The sequence below is a fragment of the Lytechinus variegatus genome, chromosome 7 (genome assembly GCF_018143015.1).
Source record: "Lytechinus variegatus isolate NC3 chromosome 7, Lvar_3.0, whole genome shotgun sequence".
Classification (NCBI taxonomy): domain Eukaryota; kingdom Metazoa; phylum Echinodermata; class Echinoidea; order Temnopleuroida; family Toxopneustidae; genus Lytechinus; species Lytechinus variegatus.
Genome location: NC_054746.1, coordinates 35,605,070 through 35,630,212, shown reverse-complemented (window position 1 = coordinate 35,630,212; position 25,143 = coordinate 35,605,070). Strand labels below are relative to the sequence as shown.

At 38.7% G+C, this 25,143-nt stretch overlaps 1 protein-coding gene and 1 non-coding gene across 2 annotated transcripts in view; one reads left to right on the top strand and one right to left on the bottom strand.

Moving 5' to 3' along the window:
- Positions 1–11,190: 11,190 nt before the first annotated feature.
- On the bottom strand, positions 11,191–11,272 carry TRNAS-GCU. Its single transcript has one exon. It is a non-coding gene; the product is annotated as a tRNA-Ser (tRNA).
- Positions 11,273–16,187: 4,915 nt separating this feature from the next.
- The window catches only part of LOC121419131 (3-hydroxyanthranilate 3,4-dioxygenase-like), a 34,582-nt gene continuing 25,626 nt past the window's right edge, over positions 16,188–25,143 (top strand). Inside the window, exon 1 of the mRNA XM_041613451.1 lies at positions 16,188–16,425. Within this exon, the coding sequence (XP_041469385.1) occupies positions 16,331–16,425 (95 nt within the window). The 5' untranslated portion in view covers positions 16,188–16,330. The remainder of the gene's footprint in view (positions 16,426–25,143) is intronic.

Genomic DNA, 25,143 nt, shown 5'->3' with positions numbered 1-25,143 from the left:
TTTTTTGTAAATTTTCTCCAGTATTTATATTTTGGTCTAGAAGTTTTTCTAAGTTAAGTATTTCAATTTCGAGGTTTTTTCTACACTTTCTTCTTTTCTCTTCTCTCTTATTACATACAATATAGTCGCTGCTCTCAACTCCATCAACAGCAGGGGCGGATCTAGCCTTCGCCAATAGGGGGGGGGGGGCGGAATTTTTTCAGACATATTTTCCCCGATCGGCCACTCGAAGATGATTTTTGGTTTCTTTGAAGGGGTAATCCTAATACTCACTTCTTAGCTTTATTCCTATGAATAAACATTTATAGACAATATCATATCTTTATTTATATAATGTGAGCGCGAAGCGCGAGCTAATTTTTTGGGGAATCTTTTGTATTTTTTCTGAAAAAGATGTGCATGCAAATGAATAACTACTACAAACGTGAAGCGCGAGCAAAAATGACTGAATGGCTGATTTTGTGGACAACTCTCCATTTGTTTTGTACACATATTTTCAGATTTTCCCCCTTTATTTTACATATTTCACATTATCACCTCCTGACCTTGACATATATGGTGTGGATTATATTTTCCCATGACATATGTTGTGCTCAGAAGGAGGCAAGATGCAACTTGAAAGATAATGAGGAAAATCTGAAAATTTGTGTACAAAACAAATGGAGAGTTGTCCACAAAATCAGCCATATTGAAGCACGTTTGCCAATTTGAGGATGCCCATAGAAAGTACAACAAGAGTTTTCAAACTCCCATAACTTGCTTATTTCATAACCGATTTTGATGAAACTTTTTTAAATTGATCCTTTCATTTTACTCTTTCAAGTAAAATTGCCTCTCTTCTTGGGTTTTGGTTTCCTTTAAAGGACAAGTCCACCCCAACAAAAAGCATGACACTGAAAATTTCATCAAAATCGGATGTAAATTAAGAAAGTTAGGGCATTTTAAAGTTTCGCTTAAATTTTCAACAAAATAGTTATATGAACGAGCCAGTTAAATCCAAATGAGAGAGTTGATGACATCACTCACTCACTATTTCTTTTGTATTTTGTTAAATGAAATATGAAATATTTTTATTTTCTCGTCATTGTCTGTGAAATGAAGTTTCATTCCTCCCTGAACACGTGGAATTCCATTATTTTAACATTTTGTGCTTCACGCAAGGAGGTCCTAATCGTCAAATTCGAAAAAATTGAAATATTGTATAATTCAAACGATAAAAAACAAAAGAAATAGTGAGTGAGTGACATCATCGACTCTCTCATTTGGATGTAACTGGCTCGTTCATATAACTATTTTGTTGAAAATAAGCGAAACTTTGAAATGTCATAACTTTTTTATTTTACATCCGATTTTGATGAAATTTTCATCATTGTGCTTGTCTGATTTTTCTCTATTGATTCAAATCAACATTTTTCTGAGGTGGACTTGACCTTTAATATAGCGAGCGCAAAGCGCGAGCAGAAATTTTTAATATACACGTTTTGATGTAATGAAAAATGATCTGTTAACGGCTGCTTGCAGTTAGCCTAAGAACGTTATATATTTCAATAATCAAATAATGCGAGCGCGAAGCGCGAGCTAAAAATTTTGACATTTCTACCTGAAAAACGAAATTCTGAGCACTTTTTGTCATCGTAAAAAGGATAAGTATGTAACTAAACAATTGATGCGAGCGCGAAGTGCGAGCGGAAAAATTCGAGATTTACACCAGTGGCGTAACAGGCGGGGGGGGGGGGCAGGGGGCAAGCTGCCCCCCGGCGGATTTCACCGGGAAAATAAAAAAACGGGAAAAATAAAAGGGATGGAGAAAGAAAGGGAAAGGGAAGGAAAGAGAGAAAGGAAAGGAGGAAAAGGAAAGAGAAAGGGAAAAGTGGAAAGAAAACAAGGAAAAATATATTTTTTGAAATAGAAAAGGAAGGAAAGCGGGAAGAAGAACGAAAGAAAAACATTTGAGAAAGAACAAATCATTCTGAAATAGACCTATATAGTGCAATAGCATGATGGGAAATAAATTAAAAGATGGCAAACAATAGCGGGAAATGAAGGTAGAATGGAATTAGTCCAAAGCTAAATTGGAAAACAAAGAAAAGGGACAAGAAATAAAAACTTAATAACACGACCGGGCTGACGAGGATAGAAAATAAAGAGCGGGAAGAAAGAGGAACTGCATACAACATTGTGCTATTAGCTTGCTAAATTTTATGCAAAAAAAGCTACCGGGGCTTTGCCCCAGACCCCAAGCAGTAGGGGCTCTTCATCTATGACCTTCAAATGGCTCTATTACGCCCCCCCCCCTTAGGGACCCTTCCTACATTAAGCTTTACGTTCAATCACTGGCGTACAGGCGCGGGGGGGGGGTCTTGGTTCAACACCCAAGAGGAAATAAAAGAATTTATGGGAGACAACGTATAATGAAATGAATGGAAACAATGAAATGTGTTATTTGCTGAATATAATGGAGAAATCTATCACATAATTAGAATTTGATTTCAATAGGCAATTTTTTTCCAGCTCGCTGGGGACTCCCCCCCCCCACATTGCTATGTTTTGCCCCCTCAAAATATTTGGTTCAACTGGGTTGAATAAATGTGTTGTGTAAAAGCTATATTCTGTATATACCCGCAATTTGATTAAATAGCGGCAATCTGCGAGGTTTAAATGGCTTTGAGATCAAGAAGTTCCGGGGGCTCCGCCCCAGACCCCAACCGCATAGCACTGCCGTATATGAGTATGGAAGGGTTGGGCCATGGTCCCCAAAAGTTTTACCATGTAAAAAAAGATATCTCAAAGTTAGATTCTCATGAAAAGGTGATTTTTTCTCGCTTCGCTCGCTCGGGACTTATATTAAGCAGCTTTTTAGCACATGCGCCATACTGCGCCCCTTGATTTTTGTTTTGTTTACTCTGCACGCTACTGCCGCAAATAATCCTGTTAACAGTGGCGTACAGATCACAAAAAAGGGATGGAAAGAGAGAAGAGTGAAATATATTCTCTGGATATCATGTCAAAATCTATCACAAAATTGGATTTTTGTATTAAAAATGTCAAAATTTTTGCTCGCTCGCACGCATCGCTCTCTCGCAACTTTTTTTTAAAAGATAAATTCTGCCTGATACACAATGTCTTGCCCTTTCGAAATCGTCGCCTAATTACACCATTGCGCCTGTTTATACCATGATATGACCGGGAAATTTTTGGCTCTTGCCCCCCCCCCTCCCCCCCCTTGGCCACCGACCCCTGTTACGCCGCTGTCTACACCTAAAAACGGGACACTCCATTCATGTTTTGTAAATCGTGAAAAGGATGAGTAAAGTCCTATCTCACCAACGGAGACGTCGCCGCGACAGTCTCCAACTTATCAGTCGCTGCAGTCGCGGAGACGTCTCGGAGACAAAAATGGCTTGCGCTCTCACCAAGGAGACGTCTCGATGGAACGTTTGAAAGATCATACACCTGACTTGGAGCAGGAGGAGGGATATCAGCACGCGTTCAGTCACGTGGTTTCTGAAGTGGGTCAAACAGTGTGAAGAAGTGTCGCGGAGACGTCTCCGCAATGTATCATAATTTTTTTGGTCTCCAGCAGGTCTTCGCGATGTCTCTGAGACGTCTCTGAGACATCGCGGAGACATCGCGGCGACGTCTCAGCAGTCGCGGATATCATTAGTCTCCGAGACGTCGCAGCAACTGATGGAGACTTCTCGGAGACGTCGCGGAGACTAGAAACAGTCTCCAAAAATATTAAACATGTTTAATCTTCTTGCGACTCCTCGGAGACTCTGTAATTTTCATGAGACGTCTCAGAGATGTCGCGGAGACGTCTCTGCAACTAGCAAAATTTGTAGTCGCGAACTAGTTTCAAGCCCAGTGAGATACCCCCTTAATTGAATATCTTTCTACATTGATATTGCGAGCGCAAAGCGCGAGCACAGGATTAAAACTGGATAATGATTTATACAGAGAACAAGCTGCGTATCTGAATAAACGCGCGCGTGTTTCAGATTTAGACCTAGAATCTGAATGGGCATTCTAAATACCTTTTTTCATCGTTAAAAACGATAAAGTGAGCGCGAAGCAGGAGCTTAAAACATTTGATATTCCGATCTGTAAAGGGTCAATTTAAGCTCTGTATTTCAAGCACTTTGTAGGAAAAATTGTGAGGTGGGTATGGATGACATTAAAAAAAAAGAGTTTCATTATTTTAATTTCATTCAAAAGTTTCATTATTATTACTTTGAGTTTTGACATAGGACCAGGACATTCCAAGAGCATTATGTCATCATATGAAAATTATGACTATATCTTCTTATTTCTCTTCCTAAGCGCAAGATAAAACTTGTCGATATTGCATTCTGAAAAAGGGACAATTTGATTCTTAAATTAATATCTTATTTATTAACCTAATAAGCCTAATGTGAGAGCGTGAAATCTATTAATATTATGGCCTGAAAACTGTACATTTAAAGCACTTTTGTATTTATGATTTATGAAGAAGATGCGTGAGTTGATAGATTTTCAACAATCAATGCGAGCGCGAATCGCGAGCCGAAATTTTTAAAAATTCAGACCATAAAACAAAAAGTTTTGCAGAGCACTTTTTAAGTAAATCAAACAAAATAATGAAAGTACGATTTCTGAGCTGAAATATGTTTTCTATGTTGACTTCAAATTTTGATATTTCAATCTCCATATTGATATGTAAATCACCTAACATGCAATGCGAGCGCGAAGCGCAAGCGATTTTTTTATAGTGACATTAAGGATTTTAAAAATCATTTTCCTAGGCTTCCCCTCATCTTATTTTATTCACTCGTCTTCCTCTTCTTGTGTTTCCCCTTCTTTTTCTCCTCTCTTTTCCCTTCTTTTTCTTTCTTTCTTTCTTTCTTTCTTTTCTTTCTTTCTTTCTTTCTTCCCCCTTTTACTTTTTTTTGCTCCGCCAATGGGGGGTGGGGGGGGGGGGGGCTGGGCCCCCTAGATCCGCCTATGAACAGTGTATAAACAAAACAACTGATATTCAATAATAAATCTGAGTTTCTCTTTTCTAACAGTTTCAAAAGCTTTACCATGAAGACAATCAATATCAAGATACTGTAAAAACATTTATCTAACACAATCTCTAAACTGATCATTGTGTGATCGGTACGATATCCTAAATCAATATCACATTTTCTAACCAAAGAAATAATATCTGAAGATATCAAAAAATAATGTTTTCTACTTTGCTTCAATGGTGTGGACTGTCTCCAAGTATAACATTTTGAATTTGGATTTAACTGACGCCATGGATCAACTAAATTAACTCACTGACTCAAAACTTTGGACCAGGTTCCAATCACCACATAGGATTTTATGATCATCATAGTCCAATAAGATATTTTCTATACATCTAAAAACTTTTGGGTCATTTTGCCCATACAATGATATCAATGAAATAAGCAACATAGTTTCCATCAGTATCGCATTTTACTCTCTTAATAACAAGTTGTATGTTTTTATCAAATAATATAGCATTGCATTAGATGATTTATATGAGAAAAAAAACCTTCCTCCCACTCCTTTAATATGTTTTCTTCCAAATCCTTTACAAAATGAGTGTCCTGTAAACAATAAATATTTGGGTTTTTTCCTTTTCAAAAAATGAAATATATAATATGAAGGAATAATTTCATGCTCATATCATATTCAACATCAACTAAAAAAAGTATAATATAGATAGAAAAGACATTTTTCTGTGAAAAAAAAAAACAACTATTGAAAAAAAGGCTTTTAGAAAATACTGTCGTACAGGTTTATGTCAACACTATCTTAAATGCATATATTCAAAGAAGATTTCCTTGTTATTGGAATTATTCACAATCTACACCTTTTCGCCTAAAGATAATTTGATTTTTTTTAGGGGAGGGTGTCATTTCTAACAACTTCTGCTGGTTATGATGAAAAAAAATCGCCGTAGGTAAAAAAAAAATGCCCTTTTTCAAAAGTAAAAAGCCTTTTGGCAAAATGAAATGTGCTCTTTTTTCAAAACTAAATACTGTTCTTGAAGTCCAACATAAAACATTTCAGGATGGTCACAAAAGTAATGTCAATAACATGAGATAATTTATCTTTTTAAAGGGTGTCATTTTTAATAGCTCCTGCTGGTTATGATTTAAAAAAAATCCCATTTTTCAAAATAAAAATGTGCTCTTATTCGAAATTAAATACCCTTTTTGAACTACAACATAATACATATTAGGCTTGAAAATCACCGTTTTTGTGTTCTCACGCTTTGCGCCCACCTCAGCTATTATGTAGCAAAGTTCCCTTCTACTGACAGGCGAACCACTTCCACTATCATGGCTAGCGACCCTCTTCTACTAATAAGACTAGCGACCCTCATCTACTATTATGACTAGCAAACCCCTACTACACTGGAAAAATGAATTGCTAATTCAGCACTTACAGTGCTTGTATAGTGACTGCACTAGTAGTGCTGATTTTCTAGTTCACATTTAAACTAGAAAATCAACACTCCCAGTGCAGTCACTATACAAGCACTGTAAGCGCTAAATTAGCACCTCATTTTTTACAATGTACTATTATGACTGGAGATCCTCATCCATTATTATGACTGGCGAACCCCATCTACTATTATGAATAGCGACCCTCATCTACCATTATGACTGGCGAACCCCTTCTACTATTATGACTGGCGACCCTCATCCATTATTATGACTGGCGACCCTCATCCATTATTATGACTGGCGAACCCCATCTACTATTATGACTAGCGACCCTCATCTACCATTATGACTGGCGAACCCCTTCTAATATTATGACTGGCGACCCTCATCCATTATTATGACTGGCGACCCTCATCCATTATTATGACTGGAGAACCCCATCTACTATTATGACTAGCGACCCTCATCTACCATTATGACTGGCGAACCCCTTCTACTATTATGACTGGCGACCCTCATCCATTATTATGACTGGCGACCCTCATCCATTATTATGACTGGCGAACCCTCTCTACTCTTATGAATAGCGACCCTCATCTACCATTATGACTGGCGACCCTCATCCATTATTATGACTGGCGAACCCTTTCTACTATTATGAATAGCGACCCTCATCCACTATTATGACTGGCGAACCCCATCTACTTTTATGACTAGCGAACCTCATCTGCCATTATGACTGGCGAACCCCTTCTACTATTATGACTGGCGACCCTCATCCATTATTTTGACTGGCGACCCTCATCCATTATTATGACTGGCGAACCCCATCTACTATTATGACTGGCGAACCCCTTCTACTATTATGACTGGCGACCCTCATCTACCATTATGACTGGCGAACCCCTTCTACTCTTATGACTAGCGACCCTCATCTACCATTATGACTGGCGACCCTCATCCATTATTATGACTGGCGACCCTCATCCGTTATTATGACTGGAGAACCCCATCTACTATTATGACTAGCGACCCTCATCTACCATTATGACTGGCGACCCTCATCCATTATTATGACTGGCGACCCTCATCCGTTATTATGACTGGAGAACCCCATCTACTATTATGACTAGCGACCCTCATCTACCATTATGACTGGCGAACCCCTTCTACTATTATGACTGGCGACCCTCATCCATTATTATGACTGGCGAACCCTCTCTACTCTTATGAATAGCGACCCTCATCCACTATTATGACTGGCGAACCCCATCTACTATTATGACTGGCGACCCTCATCCATTATTATGACTGGCGACCCTCATCCGTTATTATGACTGGAGAACCCCATCTACTATTATGACTAGCGACCCTCATCTACCATTATGACTGGCGAACCCCTTCTACTATTATGACTGGCGACCCTCATCCATTATTATGACTGGCGAACCCTCTCTACTCTTATGAATAGCGACCCTCATCCACTATTATGACTGGCGAACCCCATCTACTATTATGACTAGCGAACCTCATCTGCCATTATGACTGGCGAACCCCTTCTACTATTATGACTGGCGACCCTCATCCATTATTATGACTGGCGACCCTCATCTGCCATTATGACTGGCGAACCCCTTCTACTATTATGACTGGCGACCCTCATCCATTATTATGACTGGCGAACCCTCTCTACTCTTATGAATAGCGACCCTCATCCACTATTATGACTGGCGAACCCCATCTACTATTATGACTAGCGAACCTCATCTGCCATTATGACTGGCGAACCCCTTCTACTATTATGACTGGCGACCCTCATCCATTATTATGACTGGCGACCCTCATCTGCCATTATGACTGGCGAACCCCTTCTAATATTATGACTGGCGACCCTCATCCATTATTATGACTGGCGAACCCCATCTGCTATTATGACTGGCGACCCTCATCCATTATTATGACTGGCGACCCTCATCCATTATTATGAATAGCGACCCTCATCTACCATTATGACTGGCGACCCTCATCCATTATTATGACTGGCGACCCTCATCCATTATTATGACTGGCGAACCCCATCTACTATTATGACTGGCGACCCTCATCCGTTATTATGACTGGAGAACCCCATCTACTATTATGACTAGCGACCCTCATCTACCATTATGACTGGCGAACCCCATCTACTATTATGACTAGCGACCCTCATCTACCATTATGACTGGCGAACCCCTTCTACTATTATGACTGGCGACCCTCATCTACCATTATGACTGGCGAACCCCTTCTACTCTTATGACTAGCGACCCTCATCTACCATTATGACTGGCGACCCTCATCCATTATTATGACTGGCGACCCTCATCCATTATTATGACTGGCGAACCCCATCTACTATTATGACTGGCGACCCTCATCCGTTATTATGACTGGAGAACCCCATCTACTATTATGACTAGCGACCCTCATCTACCATTATGTCTGGCGAACCCCTTCTACTATTATGACTGGCGACCCTCATCCATTATTATGACTGGCGAACCCTCTCTACTCTTATGAATAGCGACCCTCATCCACTATTATGACTGGCGAACCCCATCTACTATTATGACTAGCGAACCTCATCTGCCATTATGACTGGCGACCCTCATCCATTATTATGACTGGCGACCCTCATCCATTATTATGACTGGCGAACCCCATCTACTATTATGACTGGCGACCCTCATCCATTATTATGACTGGCGACCCTCATCCATTATTATGACTGGCGAACCCTCTCTACTCTTATGAATAGCGACCCTCATCTACCATTATGACTGGCAAACCCCTTCTACTATTATGACTGGCGACCCTCATCCATTATTATGACTGGCGAACCCTTTCTACTATTATGAATAGCGACCCTCATCCACTATTATGACTGGCGAACCCCATCTACTATTATGACTAGCGAACCTCATCTGCCATTATGACTGGCGAACCCCTTCTAATATTATGACTGGCGACCCTCATCCATTATTATGACTGGCGAACCCCATCTGCTATTATGACTAGCGACCCTCATCTACCATTATGACTGGCGAACCCCTTCTAATATTATGACTGGCGACCCTCATCCATTATTATGACTGGCGAACCCTTTCTACTATTATGAATAGCGACCCTCATCTACCATTATGACTGGCGAACCCCTTGTACTATTATGACTGGCGACCCTCATCCACTATTATGAATGGCGACCCTTATGATCAACGAACCCTTTTCCTCCTTATGACTGGCGACCCTCTTCCTTTATTATGACTAGCGACCCTCTTGTTTGATTATGAATGGCGATCTCCATCGTTGATTATGACTTGCGACCTCTATGAACAAAGCCCCTTATGAATAGCGACCCTTATGACTATTATGACTAGCGGTCCTTATAACTAGCGGGTATTATGACCAGTGGTCCTTATGACTGGCGGGTGGACCCCAACAGGACATACCATTATAACAAACATTTATTTCGTGATACTTTACTATTATTTTCTGTTTCTTATATGACTACATTGAGTTATGAGATCTCATTAAATATTTCCTTATATCGAGGCCGCGGGTTCCCACAAGCAGTCACATTGGAGGACGTACACTACATTAAAAACCTGTGCATCAGACTATGAAAAGTCATTGTCACGGTTTTCATGGTTTTGTATGCCATTGTTCCTCTTTCATGACATTGCAGGGAACCTCTATTGTAATGACAGCTTCACTGAGATGAAGGGGGGGGGGGAGGTTGGAATGAGAGCTCACCTGAGATAGGGGGTATCGGTTCTGGAGCCGGGGGTCTCCAAGGCAGGAAAAGACCGCGAAAGGGGGGGGGGGGCCGGGCCGGCCGGGGGGCCACTTCCATTCACGAGTGGATACCATGCGCGACCATGGGGTCTCGAAAAGCACCCTAAACACGTAATTTCCATATTCTGAAAATGCACCCCTTAACAAGTATTGGCGAGTGAAACCCTACCCTTAACAAGTATTGGAAACAAAACGATACTCTTGGCAAATATTCCCTGAAATGAACCCCTAAACAAGTACAGGAATGTTTTATAATTACGGGTCCTTCGGTCGCCGGCTTCAGTACGACCCCACCTTCTACGCCTCGCGCAAATCGGTCTCTAAACACGAAGTGTTGGGGCTAAAAGGACATCCTTTATAAAACATTTTAATTTTGTTTTATCATCCCCGCAAATTCGACCCTAAACACGTAATTTTCCTAGTGAAATAGATACCCTTTTTTCATCATTTTTGTGTTTTTGACACCCTTATCACGTTACGTACGTAACGTGCCCTATCGTGTAAAAGACATCCTTTTTACGTGTTTTTTGGTCGCGCATGGTATCCACTCGTCAATGTAAGTGGCCCCCGGGTTTTTCACACGGTGTATGTACTCTGGACCCCAGGGAAGAACAGTTTTGTTATAACAAAGCTGAGTTGGTTTATCCAGCCATCTCACTATACTTTTGATTTTATTATGTACATACATTTGCCTTGTATTGTTTTTAACATTGTGATATGGAAAATAAATACCAATGCCAATACCAATTTCTTAGCAACTGGAAATTTGAGGGATTTATAGATGACGAGGTTCGTAGATGAGGATGATGAAAATCATGCATTGAGAATGATTTTTATTTTTGGAAGTACTTTAGCCGCATATCAGAGGGACATTTTGGGGAACGCGCTGTATATTATAAACGAAAAAAAAAGTTGGCGACGAGGATGGGATTCGAACCCACGCGTGCAGAGCACAATGGATTAGCAGTCCATCGCCTTAACCACTCGGCCACCTCGTCGGTCGCATGTAGGGGAGGCGCTTATAATTTTGTATGTGCAGCATGTATTGGGCTAATTCTAGCGACCATTAGCGTGACCGTAAAGATGTCGCGCAGTTAGCGGACCATTGTACCCAGAGTACAATGTCTTCAAAAGGACAAACAAAATCGTGAAGACTTAATAAATTTTAGGTTTGGACGTCAAAGTACAATACACTGACTCATATTCATTACGCCATTACACGTAGACGGGATGAATGATTATTGCAAAAAAAAAATAAGGTATTTCTCTGAGGGAATGAAATCTATGATATTTTTCATTTGGTGTATACAATATTTTTAGAAAATTTAAGTCTATATATTATAATATAAAAATATATTCCTCGACTCATGATTATAATGTAGTCTGCAGGCACAGACCCTGATTGAAACCTTGATCGACAAGTGTGTCTCCACTACTAGTACATACAAAACTTGCTGCAATAGGGCCTTCAGTACACAAGGCATGAGTAGGCTGCAATTCAGACCCTTTACACGAGTGAAGGGTTTGCACAGCAGTACTCAAGGAACCAAAGCTAGTTTGTCATTGAGAATGTCACAACTAACAAGAACATGGACGGTGGTCTGAAAACACCCTGCGGCGGCCGACTAGTCTGCGAGCACAGACTCATATTTTATACTTTAACCAATAACGGGTCTAGAGTATATAGCCAGCCACGTATAGTGAATCTAGTCTCAATACTTCAGACTCAAGCATTGTGTACTTGCGAATTGTGAAAATCAAGAGTCTGTGCCTGCAGACTATGGAGAACTTGGCCCCGTTGCATAAAAGTTACTATATTCCAATCGGGTAACTACCATGCATAACGCTGGTCAACAGCCAATCAAAATCAAGGCTTCCATGCAAGTTACCGTTGGATGGCAGTTACCATTATAATGGTTACTTAGGTGACTGGGCCCTTGACCCTAATAAGACTTGAGGAGGCTGATACAGTCACCCCCCTCGACATTTTTTGCGATATAAGTCCGGCGCGCAAAATTGTTTGACTGCGTCGCTCGCTGACTTTTTACTTCCAAGTCTCGTGCAACGAGAAAATTGTGACCAACGGGTACGTGGTTCCGAGATAACACAACATTTCACAAGTGCATGCAAACCCAAAATCGAGAATTTGTGTACAAATTTCAGTGCAAAAGTTTTTTAGTCAAAATTCATATCTTTCCTTTTAATGATTAAAATAAATCAATTTCATCTTGTTTATGGTAAAAAAAGTCCCCGTCAATAAAAATAATAAAAAACAAGTAAAAAAACATAGAAAAGAAAACAATGAAATACATAAAAAAATAAATGTGATTTCATAAAATACATTTAATCAGATTCCTATAAAGAGTTTGTGAACCAAAAATTAGCATTCAAGGGGAAACATTTAGATAATTAGGGCAAAATTTTGATTTTACACATAAATTAGCAGAATCAATTAGCAATGAAATTTCTTGCAGGATTTGATCTTACAGTTTTGTAGATTATGCCATGAGTAATGCGTGTGCCAATCTTTGTCGAAATCGCGAGATCGACGGCCGAGATAGGAGCTGATTCAGCCCCCCCCCCCCCCCTTCACGCTTTTATTTATGGTGATAACATCATGATCGTACACAGGAGGGACGTCGCTTTGCATTTCCCAGTGGGGGGGGATGGAGGACCTGATTACCGTCAAATATCGGTATAGCGACTACCGACGTCCGGCAACCATGAATCTTGGGAGTGTTCGACATTCTCCTTAGTCACATTTTCTTTCGTTTATACCCAGGATCAGTTACAGCTATTATCGATGGGGGGGGGGGGTATTTTCATCAACATTTTCCCGTCGCGGCCGCTGAAATCTGATTTTCTTTTTCTTTAATATGGGGTCAGTCCTAACTAAACTTTCATTTTTAGAAGCAACATAAAATATTTCATGTGGCATATAAATTACCACGTGAGCGCGAAGGGCGAGCTCAAATTTTTGGATATTTTATATATTTAGCCATGAAAATTGTACATTGTGAGTAGTTTTTGTAATCAGCTCGAGCTAAAGCCGGGGTAATAATAATAACAATGCGCCTCGGAATAAAATATTTTTAGATAGATGGCACTATATAAATGCCTATTATTATTATTATTATAAAGACTGTTCGAGGAGATCCATGAAAGAATGCATTTCTCTCAATGCGAGCGCGAAGTGCTAGCTAAATAATTGTATATTTCGACCTGAGAACTCGATTGTAAACATAAAGAGGAAAGATATATCAACCAAACAATAATATTGATGCGCTTTAAATTTTGATTTCCGACTAGAAAACTGGACATTTTAAGCACTTTTTGCATGAATAATATGCATATACAGCAATTCATGTGCGCGCGAGCTGATACTTTTAATTAACCTTTCTGAAAAAGGACATGTTGTTGTTTGACAATTGTTTGCAGTGACTCATGAATATAAAACATTGCTCACTAATCAAATAGACCGAGGGCAAAGCGCGAGCTGAAATTTTTAAAGATATTGGACCTGAAAACTGCCACTGTTTAAACATATTTTCAATAAGGGAACACAGTATACGAGGTGAAGTTTTCTTCAGATTTAGAACTAAAAACAAAACATTCAAAGCAATGTAACCATGAAGAATGTCGGCATATAGAACAAAGCAACTGTTGCGAGCGTGAACTGATTTTTTTTACAACCTAAAATTTGACACTTTCAACACTTTTTGCAATCATTTACATGATGGTTATCTTATCAAAATTAGATTTGAAATCGGACATTCCGTTTTTTTTTTAATAGGAAGGGTATCACTGAATGATGCGAACGCGAAGCGCGAGCAGAAAATTTTGTACATTTTTATATATTTTACATTAAAACAAACTTAGTTTCTGCATCTGTTCTCGAACAAACTGTGTATCTCAATAAACATCAATGCGAGCGCGGATCGCGAGCTATTTTTTTAAAATATATATTTGACTTGAAAACTAATCATTTTTACATATATCAAAACACACTCGGTTTCTGCATCGGTAATTGAACAAGATCTGTATCTTATTAAACACGTTAAACATATAATGCCAGCGCTAAGCGCGATTTGAAAATTTTGGGATAGTTTTGACTCGGAAAACTAAACATTTTCCATATTTGTACAGGTTGATACTATGACTGATTAATCTAGACGTAAAATGTTTCATAGGTAATTGGTTATATACCAGCTTGGCGTTTACCAGCAAAATGCTGTCCTGCCGAGTCTGCTACGGGAGTTACCACAAACAGAAACAGAATTTAAAACAAACTCTGTTTCGTCATCTGTAATTGAACAAGATGTGTTATTCAATAAATGCGAGCGCGAAGCGCGAGCTGAAATTCTGATTCACTATCCCGAAATGGAACATTTCAAGAATTGTCAAACATGAAGGAAAATGGTTCACTGTCGGTAAGTATGAGCTGACAACTCTTGATACTTTGACCTGATAACTTAACTCTTTCACACTTTTTAAAGAACAAACCTAAATTCCGCATCAGTGCATCTGAACAAGCTGTGTATCTCAAAGCGAGTGTGAAGCAGTGGAAATTTTTAGATATTTTAGGGGAAATGTAGATAATATTTTCACTAAATATATGATGCTAGCTCGAAGTGCGAGCTGATTTTTTCAAATTTTTTATATTTAGACTTTTAACTGGGACATTCTTATCATTGTCGGTACAGAAGCGCGAGTTGGGAACTTTTGATGTTTTGACTTAAAACTTAACATTTTCACACGTTTCTTATATATACATATATATATATATATATATATAAAGAACAATCTCAGAGATGTATATTCAATTTAACAATCTGTGTATCTTAATGCGAGTGCGAAGCGCGAGCGGAAATTTTGGATATTCTGAGGAAAACAACATTTTCAGCAAAATTTTTATAAAATTATGATGCGAGCGCGAAGCGCGAGATGAACTTTTTTAGATTTCGACCTTAAACTGTGACTTTCTAATCATTGTCGGTAGCCTACAGAGAGCTTCCCACGATCACATTGCGAAAATTTTTTTTTTCTTTCCTTCCTTCCTTCCTTCCTTCCTTACTTCCCTCCCTCCCTCTCTATCCCCTTAATTTCCTTTCTTTCCATTTTTCAATTTTTTCTCTTTCTCTTTTTCCTTTTCTCTTTTCTCCCTTCTTTTTTTCCCTTTAGTCGCTCTTTTTTTTTCCATTTTTCCCGACGGCAGCGCTGATTTACCGACGATATCCAAATTAGTGGAGGGGGGAGGGGTATCGCACCCCACACCCCCTTTTAGCGACGGTCCTGCCCTGATCGTACATGTAAATATTTTCATGGATTTCTCCAAGAATCAAGTTCCCCTATAGTCAAGAAAAATACATAAATAGTAATACTTTGTTGCCAGGTATCAAAATATCTTTGGGTTTCGGTGAAAAGCGCATAGATACAGGCTATATCTTAATCCAAAACAATAAAACAAGAAAGTCACTACTAACTGTTATTGTCATTTAAAAAAAAAACTCTTCCGAAATGATCAATATCAACCTCATGTAAAATGAAACTATTTTTGTGTGAGGAGTGACGAAATTAAATATATTAATTAAATACATGGCGTAGTTTCCTTCAGCAAGACATTTATCCACATTGTGCTGCACTCAACCCAGGTGAGGTGAATGGGTACCTGGCAGGAATTTATTCCTTGAAATGCCACAGCGCTGTAAAAGGCTGCGGGGCTAAAGCCAGGGTAATAATATCCAAGTCCTTTGGAAGCGCATAGAGACGTTATTTATAATGTGTTATGCGCTATACAAGAACTGTCTATTATTATTATTATTATTATTTTTATTTTATGATTTGCTATTCTGAAAACACGATAGACTTCTTTTTTCCATTCGGTAACTTATTCCTCCGTTATCGATCTCGCTGTTGGTCGCTAGATAGCTACGTTAGTAAAGATCAATCAATTTATCGCACACATCGATGATCATATGACCCGGTTTTCACGGTATATGACCACGACCGTGTTCTCTTTTATTACTTATTGAACTGGAAAGGAAAGATAAAGAAAAATGATGTCTGTGAATCAAATTGAGATCATAAAAATAAACCAATGGATCGAAGAGAATAAGAAGTTTTTTCTCCCACCTGTGTGCAACAAGATGATGTAAGTAGGCCTACCCGTTACGGTACGGTACCGTACCGTAAATCCAGGGAGCTCCCGCCCGAGCAGCGGGCGGGAGCCCAGGGGCTTACCGTGTATTTGACCATACTCACAAGACTAGCGTGATTTGTGGTCTAAATGTTTCTCCAAATGAATTGTGAAAACAGAAATTATGCACTTACCACGATTATATCAATTCAGAATTGATTTCTGTTAACGAATGGATCATTGCTAACAGGCTTTCCTTAAATCTTGTTAAAACAAACTACCGTAGGCCTACATGTTATTCAGTAATACCCTACAAGTACAACAGCAACATTTGCCAGATAATATTAAAATTAATGATGTTCAGATTACTGAAGTATTGAGTACAAAATTCCTTGGGGTACACATTGATAGTAAGCTGAATTGGAAAGTTCACATATCTCATTTATGTAAACTACTTTCCAGAAATTCAGGAGTCATTAATTCATTGAAGAGTATATTCCCAAAACATAATTTATGCATGTTGTACTCACTCACACATTGTACGAGGTTAGTATCTAACCTCGTACAATAGACTGTGTTTGACCCTGGATTTCGAAGTAGTCGGCAAACATCGCTTCATTGCTGAAGTAATATTTGCCGAAGCTCCTTCTCGCTACGCACCGGGGCTCTTGCCGGTAAGTAGCAAGAGTTTTTTTAATATAAAATAATAATAAAATAATAATCCGATAAAAAAAAGCACATTTTGCTTACCTCGGCCTCGAAAGTGACTTCGCTTGTCTCTTCCACGGAAATACAAGGAAGCCCGTTGGTGGCGCTAATAATTTCACAACCTTGATTCAGCTCCTCGGTAATTTTATAACTGTATCTAAATTCTTTGAATGCGCAATCCTCATGATTAATTTACTAATTATGGGCACCAATTAATGAAATGCCTTCAAAAAACATAATTAATGATTATTATTGGTGATGATAACATTCATTTGCATTAATTTAAAAAGATGACTGATAAAAAAAAATGAAAATAATATACGTGCCTGGAAAGAAACCAGCAGTACAAGCTTTGACGAACGTCAATAATACGTATACGGTGTACCCATAGAGATGTGGGTGTACCAAAGTCTATACAATGAAAAGATTGGACACTTCACGGACTTTGCGTAATGCCTTGCGTCGATATGCGTGTAAAATAGTGTAGGTGCCTATTCTTTCCCTTGTCGTGTCTTTGATATGAATATAAATCGCGCGCCCTCTTCAGGAGAAAATTGATATCAACGCTGACTGATTTCTATCTCCGTAAAATCTTCACTAAAGATCAAGAAAATATACATATTTTTAGAAAGAAACTTCAAGGAGAAGTCACGGAAGGATCTAAATGATTCGGTAAGTGTCATAGCAGGATGTGGAATGTTTATTTAAACAAAATATTTTATGTGGGCAAAAGCCCACTGTATTTTCGAAGTGTAGTGGTGTGTCGCGTGCGTATGACTGATAATCCTTCACTCGCGAGACGATATGAACCCATGGGTGTGTTGTACTCAACTCTCATTTTGCCTTACTTGAATTATTGCATCCTTGCCTGGGGTAACGCTGCTAAAGTTCATTTGGCTGGGTTATTAAAAGTGCAGAAAAGGGTAATTAGACTAGTATGTGGAGTTAGTTCACGATATCACACTAATATTTTGTTTCATGAAAACAAGTTTCTTAATTTACATGATATATTTGATCTCAACCTCGGTTGCATTATGTATTAATTAAATAAAAGAAAACTTCCTCTTGCCCTTTATTCATTATGTGTTAGAAATGACCAAATCCATTCTTACTATACAAGACAAGTTTCTTTTCTCCACTTGCCATTAGTCAAAACTAGTTTTCGGCTAAATACATTTGTTTATACTGGGCCAAAATTATGGAACTCCCTTCTTCTTTGAAGCAATCAGTTAGCCTCAGTGTTTTTAGAAACAAGTTAAAGACCGATTTGCTTAAGAAATACTTAGATCAGTAAACGAATGCCTGCTTGTTATATCTTGTCTAATTTTATAAATTGTATTCTTTCCACAATTATATATGCAAAAATAGAGCTCTGCCTATTTTCTTTTTTTCTTCTTTTCTTTCTTCTTTTTGAATTTTAGATTCTTATAGTTTAGGTCTTATAGGATTTGTTTGCATTCTGCATTTCATTTTCTGTTACTTTTTAGTGTATCTTTTGTAAATATGTATATCTGTACCTTGGTTACTACAATTTTTTGTTTGCTTGTTCTATGATGTTTTATACGATTGCTAATGTAAGTTTTTAATATTCTGGTGGCCTATGGTCCACAAGCTAAGCTATTTAGTACATTAGGTCACCACGTTTCATTTCCATCTATTCTCATGGGTGTTATAGGGACAGTGATTTTCCGCGATCGCGGAAAATGGACGGAATTCACAGAAAAGGCCTTTTGAAACGGAAAGTGGCATTTCAAACGGAAAATCACGGAAAACGCATTTTCCCTCAAAATAAAAAGGCCATTTTTTGAAACCGAAAATCACTGTCCCTAGTGTTACAAGTATATTATATGTATTATGTATATTATCCTGTAATATTTACTTTTTGTTCTTTGCTATTTGCTTGTATCACATTGATTTACTGTTGTTGTTGTTTGTTATCGGATTTGAAACGAAATAAAGATTCATTCATTCATTCATATGGATGAAGTTATAACAAGTGGCAGATTTCCTGACATCTGGGCACAGACTGGAACCTCAAATTGACAAAAAAACGAAGTTCTCAACTTCTCTCCTACTTGAATCTAGTTCTAGGCCTACCCCCATCTCGATCGGCCGTTTTGCTTTTTGTTATGAATCGTAACAAAATGGCCGATCGAGACTGGGTTAGAAGGAGAGAAATTATAATCGTGGTAAGTGCATTATTTCTGTTTTCACAATTCATTTGGAGAAATATTTAGACATAAATCACGCTAGTGTGTGACTAGACAGGAATAACCGTCGTTTCTGGGGATTTATTCAACAATTTCTGACATTTTACTGTAATCCCCATTCACCGACGGTAAAGTGTCCGTGTGGGCTCCCATTTGTTATAACACCAGCACTTTTGTCTGACCAGAGTCCAAAGTTTGGGGTTATATGACACATCGAGATCGAGGTTACAATCTAAGGATATGTAAACTACAAATTAAAAATATTTAATTATTCAATTTTAAAATACTTCAAAACGATATAGATGAAAATGCATGAAAATTATACTTTACCGATGTTTAGTTGGGAAAAGCACAGCTAATCGATCCAAATTAAGGCAGCCAAACTATGAAATATTTACAAACGAACGGAGAGGGCGTCAACAATATACGAATGTGATATCGATATTGCATTCCACCAGCACACCTACAAGGCAATAATACGATACGATACACTCACGAAGACAAACGATAATAGTTATAATCGCGATATATCGAGACATTGACGATAATGACGTCATTCAAGATGGCAACTTGCAAGAAAAACCGTCAGGACTTGTCTTAGATGACAGATTTCTCAATCATCCAGTGGATTTTTTTTCAATAACTCCGGTCCAAGGTATGCAATTACTTAAATTATTTGTATTTCCCTGATAATGCATATCATTAAACAGTAAATTTCGCTCAAAAAACAGTTTTAAATCGCGATCTATAAAACGCTAGTTCACTATACGTTGTCTGTAGCCACGGACCCCCAACCTCTTCAGTCTATGTATGGTGAGTGGAGCCAACGTAGTTCAGCGGAACAACCAAATACAGAGACTGAAGCTTTTGGTCTAGTGTGTGACGTGAGTATGGTCAAAACTCAGTCAAATACACGGTAAGCCCTAACCCAGGGAACTCCCACCCGCTACGCGGGCGGGAGCCCAGGATCGTACATGCAATTTGGCATACATGTACTCACCTGACAAGCGTGAAGTATGGTCAAAATAATTCTCTGAATAAATAGTTAAAACAGAAATCAAGCACTTACCACGATTATATGGATGATTGTCTAACGAGTGGCAGTTTTTCTGACATCTGAGCACAGACTGGAAACTCCAAAAACGAAAAGTTCTCTCCTACCCCCGTCTCGATCGGGCATTTTTGTTATGAATTGTAACAAAATGGCCGATCGAGACAGCGGGCGGGAGCTCCCTGGGTTAACGGTACCATAGCTATAAATTATAAGTTAGTTAGGGTGTCTGGAGAAAAAATTTATTTTTCTTATTCTTTGTGAATGTGAAGAGAAATGACCTTCAGAAGTTCAGTTCAGACTGACAGAAATGTAACATTTTTGAAAAAGATCCAATTATTGGCTGCAAAAAAGAAGATCAATGAAATTAGGTCAATTTCAGCATTTCTCTGCCATAGACTGTGTAGTTAAGAAATGGACACACACAATTCCAAATTTTTAGCTTCCTTGAATTGAAGGAATAAACCCTTAAGCAGCTCTTCCAAGCTTAAGTGGGGTGGGATGTGCTGTGAGTGTGACAGAAGGTGATGGTGCAGACAAGTTTGTTGGAATTCTATTTACAATAAAATTGGTGAAGTTCAAGTAAAAACATGCTCCTAGTGCCTTACAGCATCTTGGAACCTGAAGCTGGATATTCACTAACCCAGGGAGCTCGCCTGTGCGGTGGGCAGGAGACCAGGGGCTTACCGTGTATTTGACCATACTCATGGGACTAGCATGATTTATGGTCTAAATATTTCTCCAAATGAATTGAGAAAACAGAAATTATGCACTTACCACAGTTACATGTATATGGATGAAGATTTAACGAGTGGCAGATTCCTGACATTGAGGCACAGACTGGAACCTAAAAAAACCCGAAAAGTTCTCTCCTACCCCAGTCAAAATTTTGATGATTTTGGGGCTTTATGGGCGCAGTTGCATGGCTTATGAGCGCGAATTTGCGCTCAGCGCCCGCTTATTTCAAGGCTTGAATCTGATAGGGTTTGAAGATCTTGCTGCAGGATGGAGACATCATGTGCTGTGTTGATATCTCGGTATATCACACTGTCGTCTGCAAAGAAGCGCATCTTGGACTGGATATTTGCAGTGATGTCGTTGATGTAAAGCAAGAAAAGGGCAGGGCCGTCTCCTATGATGTTGTTCACATAATTGTGGTGTGCCTGGTGAACAAGTTTAGCAACCATATTTCGGTGCTGTCTGTAGGCCTTCCATCTAAACCTACTAGGGCTCCTACAGGCTTTCTTAAAGAGCCTGTCCCGTTTCCTCATTTTCCTTTTCAGGTCAGTGGTTATCCATGGAAGGTGTCTTCAGGACTTGCTGAACTTGGATGGTATCGGATCTTCCATGCATTTCTTGAGGAAGACAGATATCTTCTTCCAGTTCCCATCAACAAATTCAAGTTCTGGATTTGAAAGGAGGAAATCTGAAGATAACTTTGCAACAGCATCTTTGATGGCTTCCTCATCTACTCTGTGGAATTGGTAAATCTTCCTGGAAGGGGTGCGGCCTGTCTTAGGGTTACCCGAGAAGACAAAAGATACAAGATTGTGGTCGGATATGCCTGGAAGTACTTGTACATTTGTAATAAGGCTTGGGTTAGATGTCAGGAGAAGATCAAGGGTGTTACCCGATGCAGGGCGAGTTACATCCATAACAAGTTGTACCAGCAAAAATTCCAAAAGGGTGTCGTGCAAGAGTTGGTGGATGCTTGCATGGCTCATACTGCTCATTATGCAGGATTCCCAGTCAATATCCGGAAGGTTGAAGTCTCCTCAAATTATGATATTAGGATGACTTCTCCTGTGTTTGGAAACCACCTTAGATATAGAGAGTTGGATTTCCTCAAGATCCCGCCTTCCATTTGTTGGAGGACGATAGAAACTTGCGATGAAAAGAGGCTTTGCATTTGTGAAATGCAAATTACACCAAATGATTTCACTTGGAGAGTCAAATTCAGGGCAGCTGGATAATATGAGAGACTCATGGACTGCTATGAAAACACCACCCCCATGTTCATTTTGATCCTTTCTAAATACCGTGTAGTTACGTGAGAATACACTAAATGTAGAAGTTGCTTCATCAAGCTTGGATTCGCAGCCAAGAATTACATCTGGTTTGTGATGATTGATTGTGGCTTAGAACTGAGCGTACTTGGCAGGGCTTTCCAGCCGTTGCAGTTGATTATCATACCCTTCAAGTTCTTTCTGCGGTTTTTAGAGGGTGAAAAGTTAAGCCGAGGTGGAAGCCTCGGCGCATGGCCTGAGGTTGGTGTGGATGTCTGCAGATGGTATGAAGCGTCACTAGATGTGTCACTAGTACTCAAAACAATTACTTGTGAAGAGATCGGATTTACTGATCGTTGCTGTTAATTCTACATTAACACTTTCACATTTAGCACAAACCCAAGAGAAACTGGTAAACCTGGAAAGGACTTCATATGACTGCTCAGTGATGCCAATGCATGCAATATGACACCACATATTGCAGTTGTCACAGAGGAGGGCATGGTCATTGTCCGTGACATTTCTGTTAGAAAACTCACAGGGAATGCGTCTGCAGGTCCTGGATTTGTCTCAACTTGGCCGCTCAGAAGGAGAATAGCAAGGTGACTAGCCGTAGCAGAATGAAGATTCAAAACTTTTGTTGAATTCATGTGCTTCTGTTTTGTCAGAAGAAGCAAGAATGTGCCTGATTTCCATGTCAATGACATATCTACTCAAGGACACAGAGAAATGCTTGAGGCATCTGTTGACTGAAATTCAAACTCTTGATAAATATCTTGCTTGAATAGTGGCTTGACTAGCAACAGGCTTGTCTTAATAATGAGAAAGAAAACCATTATCACTGGCTGTGGCCATGGAGTCATGGTTGAAGAAGGACGTCTACCCATGTTATGAGTTATCATATAGTCCAGTAGTCGGGAGTACTTAAAGGGGAAGTTCACCCTGAAGAAAACTTTGTTGTAAAAATAGCAGAAAAAATATTGGTGAAGGTTTGAGGAAAATCCGTTAAAGAATAAGAAAGTTATTGGAGTTCAAAGTTTTGGATTTGTGATGTCATAAACGAGCAGCTGCTTCATGTGTTATGTAATATAAAATGCATGAATTTCAAAGTTGTTATGGTTCCTCATGACTTAATTATGTTTTCTATTCATGATCGGGTTTGAAATGATTTGTCTATTGATATACAATAGGTGCAGTGAAAACCATTTTTAATTTTCTGAGAAAATGACATTTCATTGATTTTTTACCATTCGCTATGTAGGAATGCTGCTCGCATATGACGTCACAAATCAAATAATTGAAATTCTAATAACTTTTTAATTATTTGATGAATTTTTCTCAAACCTTCGTCAATATTTTTTATTATTTTTTCTGCTATTTTTACAATAAACTTTTTGTCAGGGCGAACTTCCCCTTTAAATACCAACAGGTCTAGTAAATGAGTGGAGGGCTCAATTACAACTCGCAGGCATAACTGGGATAAATCAGCTTATATTAGTTATGCATAAAATGAATCCTGACTGGGGCATACATCTGAAATGAAGCTAGAAGCTTAAAAGTCTATGTCGATGACAATGGCAGAGGTCAGTCAAATTCTCAAAAGACCAAATTTCACCATCCATACATACATGTATGATATAGATATACAAACAATCGGTATGAGAAAAGCAGATTCCCACCTCAAAAATCAGGATACTTTTTCAAAGATTTGCTTATATTCTCACAAACATTATGCAGAAGTTAGGGAGACTCGTAGTATAGTAGTAGTATGGTACATTACCAAATCTGGAGAAGTGGATTGCATTCACATTACCACTGGTAATAACACAAAAATTAGCATGTGGGGCTGATGTAGGCCATTACTCAGCTATACAGTGTTGAGAAGCAGCTTGAGGTGTCCAAATTCCTATAAAATAAACCGACGACATCCATAACAAAGGTGGCAGAACATGCTCATAATGATAATAGTGGCTGGCAAAGCAAGTTTTGTGGTGAAAAATATCTCTAAATAGCAGATTTTCAGTGGAATTTAGCAGAGAATTTTGAAAGTGCACCCATCACCAACTGACACAGCAGTCCGAGAGCTGTTATAAATATAATGCCAAAGACTTGTCCATATTAGAGTCCAATAGGATTTTTTATGCTCTTTCTAATTCTGATGGTATGATTTTTATAAAGATTTGGACACCAGATCACAATGAGAAATTGCGACAAAGTAAAAAAATCGCGCAAAACAGACATTTCATTTTCCCATAGAAAATGCATGGGGAAATGGCAATCTCAACACACACACAAATAAGGGTTTGCAATTTATCTCTAAGCCTAAATACTTATTTAAAATGATCATATAAATTTGTCCTTACTGTCAAAAGAACCCCCAGAATTTTCTCTTTCCATTGTTACGATACTGCAACAAATAACAATTAGATTTAAAAATATAAAGTTTTAATTTTCCTTTTTTTTATTACAGGAAATAATTATACATAAATAAAACAAATAATGATCTTACATAAATCTCTTGAAGTGTCCGATGTAAAATCCCGAAGTGATAATGCTATATCCAAGTAATAATCCAAATGATAAAAATCCCAGTTGACTGGCGAAAATTCACAATGATGGCGATGATGAAACTGATGTTGAAGTCCGATGAATAATAAGAGTCACTGCAACGAGTTGAAATGTCCGTGAAGACGATGTTGATGATGATTAACAGTCAATTTCAGCAATCCATGGGTTGAAGCGTGTTCATTGAACAGGT